The sequence below is a fragment of the Theobroma umbraticum genome, unplaced genomic scaffold (genome assembly GCF_002168275.2).
Source record: "Theobroma umbraticum cultivar Fairchild unplaced genomic scaffold, ASM216827v3 scaffold_86.0, whole genome shotgun sequence".
NCBI lineage: Eukaryota > Viridiplantae > Streptophyta > Magnoliopsida > Malvales > Malvaceae > Theobroma > Theobroma umbraticum.
In genome coordinates this window covers 2,375,749-2,386,390 of record NW_018397263.1, presented here as the reverse complement: position 1 = coordinate 2,386,390, position 10,642 = coordinate 2,375,749, and the positions used below count along the sequence as shown (strand labels likewise).

Here is a 10,642-nt window from a genome sequence, read left to right as displayed (position 1 = left end):
TATATATATATCTTTCAAACAGTTTCTTACTTAAGGAGTCATACATGTTCCATACATATGTTCTGTTTCTAGCTCTGGTCCCCCCTTAGAAAAGCCTATGATTTACTGAAGAACATGACCCACTAATTGCTACCATCTCATCTGCATGGACATAACGGGCATCTGGAAATCTCATAGCCTCAAATTACACCTGAAGTCTTTTTCTTTGGGCTTCTTGCCAAGTATTAAACCAAGGATAAATATTTGATGGTACCTAAATTTGAAACTTAGTTTACTTTAGTGATGCAAATAAAGTACACTGATATTTATATTTAATTCAAATTGATTTGTTTGTGTCATGTGAAAGTGTACCCATGCCTCATATCTTTATCCGAATAAAACTGTTCCTGAAAATGATGTCATGTTTTTCATGTCAACTTACCATTACAGGAATATGTCCCCTGCCATGAAAGAGTCGCTTCAAAGTTGAGTTGGGAGATGGAGCAGCTTGGCTACTCTAAAACATATGATATATCTAGGTAATGCGTGGAGTGCATGAAGGAGAAGGTAGATGGAATTTGGAAGGCTCTAATTGAAAAAGACTCAAAAATTTCCTTTAATGGGGGAATTCTTTTTGTAAATTACTGCTATTGACATCAATACATGAACTTCAACCTTCTCTTTTAGTGGAAAAATTGATTCTCTTTTAAATTGTAAGTACTAAATGCTTATGAACAGTGCCCTTTAAAATGTTAACTAATTTGTATCTCCACTGGCTTTTGTTTACCTGATCAATCATTTGTATCAATTTCTTCTTCCATCAGTTTTGGAGATTGTCAACGAGAAAAGTGTGAGACTTTACTTTTTTGGCATATAATATAAACTATATCATGGGTTGTTGTTAAGAGTATCAAGGAGGAGGGCAAAATCTTCAGATGAAACTATGAGGACTTCTGTCAACTTTTTAGCATCTTGATACCTGAAGCTTTTCTCTAAGTCAGCTTTGATTTATTATTTGATATTCATAATAGTCAAGCTCTTAGTGCAAGATCGATCCCGGCAATTTCATTGATGCCTTTTTCAGTTCTTTTTAGAGTAAAATTAACCCAACTTGTTTTGCATTGTTTCCTATTTGAGTGACATGAACTGAAACCAAGCACCCAACAGTCAAAAGGCTTTGCATATGCTGTTAAATGAACAAAACCAATGATGATCCAACCCCAAAGGCTTTGTGTTATCGATTAAGTGAGAAGCGAAGGGGCCATATCATGCAAGAAAACATGTCCTCAGTCTGTGTTCTAGCTTTTGGTTTTGCTGCAAAGGTTTTGAGCTGGGGACACCCGACAGGACTAACCCAACCGACGACCAATAACGGAAGGAGCCAGGTGGTTTAATGGAAGAGAAGAGAGAGGGGCCCTTTGCTTTCACTGGTGAGGAGAAATGAATCCCACCACCCGTCCCGCGAGTGAGTAATATGACATGTGTAACGTGGGACAGATGCTACCGGAACACAAGGGAAGGGGAAGGACCATGTGCCATGGACATTTTAGGACATTATGATTAACCTAAGTTAGGTCCCAGTGTTCATCTCACAAAAGCTTCTGGATTGTGACTGATGGCATTGCTTTGTGCCATTAGTTTGAAGATTCACCTAGAGAGCATATGGTGGTTGGAGAGTCACTTCCCAAGGCTTCTGAGGTTGCATTGGCTTCTATGTGAATTCAATAACCAAAGTGTGGGATGTCAAAAAAGGCTGTCTACTTGGAATGTTCAATTTTCCATTCAAAACGTTGTTATCAGTCCTTTTTGCCCTATGTTAGGGATAATCCAACCTAAAACTTGTCGTCTTAGATTTCCATGTATGTATTATTAAGAATCAAATCTACAACATGTTGTTTCCAAAACGTTTTATCAACACTCTAATCCGTTTCTATGCAAGAAAAATTCATGGATATAAGCTCTCTCACTGCAAGAAAGATCAGTTGTACTACTTTCTAGCCTATAAGTAGACTCATCCAATTCAAGCTTAGCATGTGAAAATCCCTTTTACAAAGTCTACTCCCTATGTTTAACTCTATCATTGTCTAATTTTCATTTAGGAAAAGAATAAAAGGGACAAATAGGCCATCCAACATAGAAAGACATGCACGAAGAAAGTTAAGCTTAAGATTGTGATTGGGATAGCCCTGCTGGAAACATTGCATGTGAAATTGTGAAACAAATTTCAAAGAGAAACAACTCCCCATAGAGTAGTTCCCAACATGTTCTTTCCATCTTCCTTCCTGGTCTGTTTCTTCAGCTTGGGAAAACTTCCCTGGCAAGGTCTGTCACTGAAATGATAGGCTATCAATCATTCCTTCTTCTTCTTTTTTTCCTTCACAAAAACCCCATAAAATTCTTCTCAATCCTAATAGTAATGGGTGTAGTATGACATCTTTTGTTCTAAATTGCTCTCTCAATTCTCATAATGTCTCATACTATACTACTATAAATTGAGTTACATAAATTTTGTAGGGTGAGATTCTTATCACTATATCTTTTTTTGTAAATAAAATAATATTTAATATATGTGTGGATTTAACTTTATGTGCGTGAAATTTTTCTCTATGTAAATTTGATTATGAATTAAATGAAAATATCCAATCCTAGTTCATTTTTTCATTTTAATTGCTTATTAGGATTATGAAAAATTATCCTACAAATAACTGACAGTCACATGTCCATTAGATCGTAATTAAACATAATTACTAAATAAGCATGAAACATCCTGATAAATCCACTTAGAAAAGAAAAAAAAAACACCCCTGATTTAAATAATCGTATAGTACCATGAACTATTGATCTTGTGAGCTGGGCCAGGCCTCTAAAATTTTTTGTATCGATGGCTAGAACATGACTAATAGAGGTGGAGCCTGGGTCTTACGGTTGGCCAGCCCTCTTGTGAATTATAGACTAAGACAATGGAACCAGGCTGTTACTGGCCCATGGTTTCCCTACCAGTCAATCATTTCTTTTCACCACCCACAAGAGTCAAGAAAGATTTTGAGTTTCAACTTTCAACCATGGCTTCTGCATGCATAGTTTTGACCTTTCATACATAGTTTTGACCTTTCATACATAGGCTTGGACTGGGTTCAGGCCTTTGACATGAGCCTTTGAACCCAAACCCAAGCCTGTTTTAAGAGTATTGGAACCATTTTGTTTAGCTTTGATTCCTGTTGAAGAATGAGGTCATGAATGTCATTTAAGCCCAAAGTCAGTGGACACAAAACCCAACTCTTTACCTCAACCATTTACTAGCTGTAGCCCAAAGGAATGACTCTTTTTTCACGCTCTGCCTCTATATAATCCGTATGTGAGGTTAGCAAGTAAAGTAGGTTACAAATTTAGAGCAATTGGATTATATAATCGGTCGCTTTCTACCGCCCAAAATTTTCCACCATACTTAACCTCCTTTAGGCAAAACCAGCAGCCAAATTTTTGGTTACTGCTTGTTACATCTAGCTGTTGGAATTCTGATATGTAGAGTGTTGAAGATGGGCATTTTGTTATCAACTTTGAGGGTACTCCATTTTTTTTTATTTATTTTTCCACATATAGTTAACAAACAGAACATGGATATCTCAACTTCTTATGAAGTTGCTTGCAAGGTTTGTGCAGCCCTTGCATTTACTTTACCTAATGAACTACAGTTTTGCCAACTCGGAACTAACAACCCTCTCCATTAACCTACCTTCCATTTCTACTAGTATAAGTATCAATGTTCTTCTTGCCATTCCAACACAACAATCATCAGTGAGGCCTGAAAAAAGTGTCATTTCTTCAGCAGAAAGAAGGAAAATGGCAATGCACCTTGATAGCTACTTGGGATCGTTGTTTCTCATCTTCTGCTTTGCTTGGTTTCTGACTTCTCCAGCTGAAGCTGCTGTGAAGAAGTATCAGTTTGATGTGGGTGTTCGCTGTTCTTCTATATGTTTTCTTTGACTATAACTTTCTTTTCAAATGAAGGTTAAGGTCTTTATATAACTCTTCTAGTTCCTTTTTCTTATGGATTCAGATAAAAGTCAAGAATGTGAGCAGGCTGTGCCATGCAAAACCGATTGTCACAGTGAATGGAAGGTTTCCAGGACCAACCATTTTTGTAAGGGAAGGAGATCGAGTTCTTGTCAATGTTACCAACCATGCACGATATAACATGTCCATTCATTGGTATGTCATCTACATAAGTTTGTAATATAGCCATTAGAATGCGCATAAAATTTAAGATTGTGCATTCACAAACAATAATGTTTAAATCAACTTCTATTGTTTTTGTATGTATGCAGGCATGCCTTGAAGCAATTTCGCAATGGTTGGGCTGATGGACCGGCATATATAACACAATACCCTATCAAGACCGGACATAGCTACACCTATGATTTTAATGTCACAGGACAACGACGAACACTATGGTGGCATGCGCATATTTTGTGGTTAAGAGCTACAGTCTATGGTGCCATTGTCATTATGCCAAAAGAAGGAACCCCGTATCCATTCCCTCAACCTCATCGAGAAACGAAAATAATCCTAGGTTCCTGATTGAGGTTATAGTCACCAATAAGTGAAAGTTCTTTGAAATTGAGATCTGGAATATCTAACAGACTAAGTTTTATCTGCAGGAGAATGGTGGAATTCAGACGTTGAAACACTTGTAAACCAAGCCAATAAGTTGGGGCTGCCACCACAAACCTCTGATGCTCATACCATCAGTGTGAAACCAGGGCCACTATTCCCATGTTCTAAGAAACGTAAGTTTTAGCTTCATGTTTTAGACTAGAAAAAATATTCTAACTTAAAGGTTAATCTTCCAGAAATATAAATGTCAAGCAATGTGACTTTGTGTTTCTTTTAGATACCTTTGCCATGGAGGTTGAGGCAGGCAAAACTTACCTGTTAAAGGATTATCAATGCCGCACTCAATGATGAACTGTTTTTTGCAATTGCTGGTCACAACATCACGGTGGTAGAAATTGATGCAGTCTACACCAAGCCCTTCGCAACCAGGGTTATCCTAATTGCGCCAGGTCAGACAACTAATGTTCTAATTAAAGCTGACCAACCTCCAAGCCGATACCTCATGGCCGCCAGGCCTTTCATGGATGCACCAGTTCCTGTGGATAACAAAACTGTTACAGCTATTCTACGATACAAAGGCATCCCAAACACAGTTCTCCCCTCCATACCTAAATTGCCTGCACCAAACAACACCAAGGTCGGCTTGAACTATAACAATAAACTTAAGAGCCTAAATACCCCACAATTTCCAGCAAAAGTCCCGCTTAAAGTGGACCGCCATCTCTTTTACACAATTGGTTTGGGTGCAAACCCATGTTCCACTTGTCAAAATGGTACACAACTCACAGCTTCGTTGAACAACATAACTTTTGTGATGCCAAAGATTGGACTACTGCAGGCTTATTACTTCAATATCAAAGGAGTGTTCAGAACTGACTTCCCAGACCGTCCTCCGGTCCAGTTTAACTACACTGGTGCACCACTTACCGGGAACCTGGCCACTTCATTAGGAACAAGGCTCAGTAAGGTGGCTTTCAATTCTGCCATTGAGCTGGTATTTTTTTTTTTTTGAAAGATAGTTTTTATTAATGATAAGTTGGAATGTCGTGGAGAATTTTCAACGTTGAGATTTAGAGACTCCTATTGGCATGGAAACTATCATGAGAAGAACCTGTTTTGAACAATTACAAAAAAAACAGCTGCTCAAGGAGCACTTGGCAGTATCTCAACACGCATAATCTCAAAAACAAGCAGAATTCTGGATAAATCTCCTCACAGTAGAGTCACACCGATTTCACCTTAACGGCTTCAATTTTTTTGTTGTTGAAAGTGGTGTTGGAAACTTTAATCCCTCTAAAGACCCTGCTAAGTTCAACCTTGTGGATCCTCCGGAGAGAAATACAGTTGGAGTACCAACTGGAGGATGGACAGCTATTAGATTCAGAGCTGATAATCCAGGTAATTTCTTTAACATTAAAGATCCTGTAAACAAATTGACTCTGACATGATTCCTATTTGAACTTACTCTGGCTCTTGTGACTGCACATGCAGGCGTTTGGTTTATGCAGTGTCACCTGGAGCTGCATACTATGTGGGGTTTAAAGATGGCCTTTGTCGTTGAGAACGGGAAGTCACCAGAAGAGTCTATCATGCCACCACCGAAGGACCTCCCACCTTGCTAGACGATGGGAAACTATTTGTTAATTCTTTCTTGATGGAGCAACAATTCTTTGCTCCAAGATTTTACGTATTTATTTCATCTTTGTTTTCTTGTAACAAGCTCCTCTGCAGCAGTTCCAGGCCATTCTTTTAGGGATGGAAATGTCCCAAGATCAAAATGCTTTATTTGAGATTGTTTTGAGGATGCATGAGACCCCATTTATGTGATACCAAGTTTCATCAATGAAGGTTTATACTTCAAATAGTCTTGTCATTTTTCTTGACAGAAATGCACGTTCGGTTATTGTGATAGAAAAATCAACACAAATAGAAACCTTGACGAGGTCGTGCTTCCACCATGTTAAATACAGAAGCCTGTCAATTTATGAAATAATATGAAATGCACCATAACCGTTTAGGCTGCGACAAACAGAAGCCAGCACAGAACAGTAAACATTTATGTCTCGAACTGAAGTATGGAAAAATGATGCAAAGAAAAGGGAAGAAGTTAAAAAATGGTCCAAAAGGACCAGACCATTCCAACAGTATTGCAGGCTTGCAGTCTACTCACCTTCACAATGCTTCAACATTTGGAGGTTTCTAACTTAGAAGACATATTATGAATATTCATAAAATAAAACTGAGTTTTAGCAGTCATAAAAAAGCCTATGACTTCAAGTTTAATAAATAAATCGAATTACAATCTAATTTGTTAAATAATACCTAAAAGAACCTGTTATTTAATCCACAGACAATAGAATCAAATTCTTGTTGCATGCAACATCAAAAGGTAACATGCTAAAAAGGCAGAGAAAAATTAGTTTCCTGTTAATTGACCTTCAAACTTCCAGGAACCACCTCAATATTTTCATAGTTATGTTGTCTGTTCATGGACGATTGGGGTGCTCTTAGATTGGTAGGCTTTGATCCTTTTGGACAGCAAGAATGTGACTTCTTATTGAAACCTAACCTTCTGGTGAAATTCCTCCAACTTCTTTTTGTCTTCACCAGTTTCTGCAGCTCCTCTTTCATACTCAAACACTCCTTTTCAAGCTCAGAAACTCGATGCTTCACATCATCCTGACCACCTGTAGCACAATCTTGTGCAGAGTTTATAGGATGAGAGCCATCATTTTTTAGGAGTCCAATCTTTCCACCAGGATTTTGTGAGTTTTCGAGATTGTCAGAGACAAAGAACCAGCCAGAAATTGATGTACGTAGTCGTAGTTGTTCAAAGAAGAGGACTTGGACGATTACTCGAAGAGGCAGCCTCTCATTCTGGGCTGCATGTGTGCTGGCTTCCAATGAGAGCTTTTGACAGTTCATGAGTCTGCAGAGTTGCTCTCTCTCAAGATCCGTAATCCAAGGATGTGCCTGCAAATGTGAAGTATATTGAAGATTCAGGATTAGTGCTTTGTTTGCTTTTATTTTGGTGGATAAGTAATTTAGAATTTATTCTTAGGACCTGATGACACATAAAATGAATTTGAGTTCAAATCTATTAAGAATTTCAATCAGAATTCCATCACATAGTGAAATTGATTTCAAAGCAGAATAAACAAAACAGCAATAAGTCACGGGGACTACCTTCAAGTACACATCAATTGCATGATAGAGGCCATCATCAAGTGGTCTTGCATAATCAGGGATGGTAGCAGCAAGAGCCTCAAACTTGGGAAGCTTGAAATTAACATCTGGTGCCACTTCTGCCAAAAATCCATCCATCAGAGTGGCCACCATTGTCATTGGTGTCAATGAATCAGATCCATTCATTAACTGCGCCTCTTCAACTATGCAAGGAGGAGTTGCTATAGCTGCAGCCTGCTCTACTAGCATGAAATGATCAAGAATCCTCTGAACACAGTCTATATCATAAAGTGTCTCTGAGTAACCCATATTTGGTATGAGCAAGTCCACAAGTAAAGCTTGATCCAACTGGGCCCCCACCCTCTTCTCCAAATTTTCTTTGCATGATGGACTTGCATGCAATACCATAGCTGTACGAAGCAGTCTAATCAGAAACTTGGAGGATGTGACTCCCTTCTTAGTAGGAAGTAACCCTACAATCTCTTCCAGGAGAGCCCTTTGATCTGCTTCAGAAGGGTTGGAAATAGTTGTCCCAGGGTTAACATGGTTTGCATCATTGAAGCTTGATTGCCTATTCATCAAGGGGAGATACCTCCTAGCATAGTGTACCACAGATGCAGCAATGCTCTCAGGCCTCATGCCTCTTGATTCAATAGCTAAAATCAGTCTTTTATATAGTGGTAAACTAAGGAATGACACATCTTCGTACCACCAATCCTCACCTGTAGGTTGTGTCTTGGTTGCAGTTGATATCCCATTCCATAAGCCTGTATTTTCTGGACTTTGCTTGGTAACCCGTCCTGGTAAAGGCCAGTTGAATAAGCTTGGGTCTGCACAAGCCTTCATTGCCAAGGAATCGATGCACCTTGAGACAATGTGAAGCTCTTCAGCATACGGAAGAACTTCTTCACATGTTTCAAGAGCTCTAATTGAATCTGCCCAATTTCCAAGTACTTCATTAAGAAAAGACTCTGTTTGCATTATAAGATTTCCATCTCCATAATCATCAGTCATTTGCAAATACTCTGCAGCACATCTAATGCTGACTACATTTAGTGCGGTGAGTTCTATTTTTACACCATAGCAAAATTTGGATATAAGTTCAAAGGCTTTGGCTCCACCAGGTATATCATTAAGCCTCAAACTAAAACTTGATCCATCCCCACTGGAAGAGTCTTCAATAAGCTTTGATAGTAGCCCACTTCTTGAAAGCAACGGAAACTGCAATAGATACCAAAATGAGCCCAGCATAGAAATTATATTAGCCACATTGAATGATCCATGAATAAAAGTAAAGAAAACAACATAGATAAAAGAACTCAAAGGTAGCCATTTCAAAGAAAAATATAACTGAAATAAACACACCTTGTGGAGATGGAAAGACATTTCTCCAATGTTAATGCTAACATCACTTGGAAGTCCAGTTGTGCAGATCCTGAAAAGCAAGAACCATAATTGAGATCCATGAATTTTTAATTCAAGGTAAATCAATATCCAAGAAACCTTTATTTTTCTTCTCTTCCTATTACACTTTTTATGGTCTCATTCTTCTCTTAGAATGACTATATAAAGAAGAACAAGAAAGCTAAGTCCTTTATATCACCCACTAGTTGAATGCTTGTTTGAATAATCCACCATTTGTTCAGTCTCAGAAGGTCATTTATGTTAAGTACTTCTCCGCATATTGTCTAACACCTTAAACAAAATTCTAGTTATAGAAATTAGAACATAAGTATGCATGATAAAGACCAACATTTCACCAGGACTTCAGGCATCATTAAAACTCCAACTTTGGGTTTAGATACAAGCCAGAACCTAAAGAGAGTTACAATATACTTTATTCTTGTTTTAATGAAGCCGAGAAGGAAGACAAAAAGATTAGAGCAGATTTAAATAATTGATAGAGACTCTGAAATTGACATCTTTCCAGTTGATTAATCAAGCTAACATTTCGTATTAATTCAAACATATTCTTACAATTCACCACAAAAACTCACAGTTCTTTTGCAGCTTAGAAAATCAGGACAACCCCATTTCCCAACGTAAAGAGAAACGCTTACCAAGAGTGACCTTCACGGTGAAATGCTTCAGACTTAGAACCCAGCCTCAAGAAGGCCATTTTTCTTTCTTTTTGTAATGCAGCTTTAAAATGGAATGGACAAGTTACCAATGAACAAGAAAAATGAATGAATGATATCCTAGAAAGAAGAGAAGAAAGAACCCTTCTCAAGGTGAACAAAGTGGCTCCTGAAAGAGAAAAAAAAAAAAATATATTAAGTCAGCGAGTCTAAAGCAAAGAAGTGAAGAAATATAAGGAAGTAGCTCCAGTTGGCTTCCTCAGAAGTTAGCACTTGACTAGGATTTTTCATTCATTCTCCCATGCTTTTAGTTTCACCCTCTTCACTCCTATCATATCTGTCAGTTTGCAATTTGCCTTTACCACATTTTTCATGTAACAATTAATCTCTCACAAAATTTCAACGCTTAAATTTTGCAATTAATCTATATATTTTGTCAAAATAGTACAATAATTTATAAAATTTTAAATATTTATACTTTTCAAAATTAATAATGTTAGTCTAATCAATATTGGTATTAAAACTTTTTCATTATCTATTTTGATGTGTTATTTTATTGTAAATATTAAATTTGTTAGAGTGATAATACCGAAGTAAAATTAAAAAAGAATGTAATGATTATATTGATGTGATGTTAGCTTTTAAACTTAATTTATAATTTTCAAAATCAATTTTGATGAATTGTTTTTGAATCATGTTTTTTTTTTCTTTTTTGATTTTTCAATCTAATTATAATTTTAGATGATTTCAAAATGAGATAATTGATTTTTCAATTCGATTACAAT

General features: G+C 37.2%; 3 protein-coding genes across 3 annotated transcripts in view; 2 read left to right on the top strand and 1 right to left on the bottom strand.

Moving 5' to 3' along the window:
* LOC110420173 (cytokinin riboside 5'-monophosphate phosphoribohydrolase LOG3) overlaps nt 1-674 on the top strand; it is a 4,803-nt gene extending 4,129 nt beyond the window's left edge. Inside the window, exon 7 of the mRNA XM_021433382.2 lies at nt 430-674. Within this exon, the coding sequence (XP_021289057.1) occupies nt 430-522 (93 nt within the window). The 3' untranslated portion in view covers nt 523-674. The remainder of the gene's footprint in view (nt 1-429) is intronic.
* A 3,115-nt stretch (nt 675-3,789) lies between these two features.
* Nucleotides 3,790-6,222, top strand: LOC110420171 (laccase-11-like). The gene is given in 8 exon segments (XM_021433381.1): nt 3,790-3,927; nt 4,037-4,188; nt 4,305-4,549; nt 4,638-4,766; nt 4,871-4,914; nt 4,916-5,592; nt 5,789-5,991; nt 6,085-6,222. Coding segments are annotated over 8 exon segments (1,689 nt in total). The 5' UTR covers nt 3,790-3,819; the 3' UTR covers nt 6,216-6,222.
* A 667-nt stretch (nt 6,223-6,889) lies between these two features.
* On the bottom strand, nt 6,890-10,013 carry LOC110420663 (Phototropic-responsive NPH3 family protein). Its single transcript, XM_021434039.2, has 4 exons — nt 9,840-10,013; nt 9,145-9,214; nt 7,780-9,000; nt 6,890-7,566 (listed from the first exon to the last, which is right to left on the bottom strand). The coding sequence occupies exons 1-4, from the start codon at nt 9,896-9,898 to the stop codon at nt 7,021-7,023; spliced, it is 1,896 nt and encodes a 631-aa protein (XP_021289714.1). The 5' UTR covers nt 9,899-10,013; the 3' UTR covers nt 6,890-7,020.
* Between the last annotated feature and the right edge of the window lie 629 nt (nt 10,014-10,642).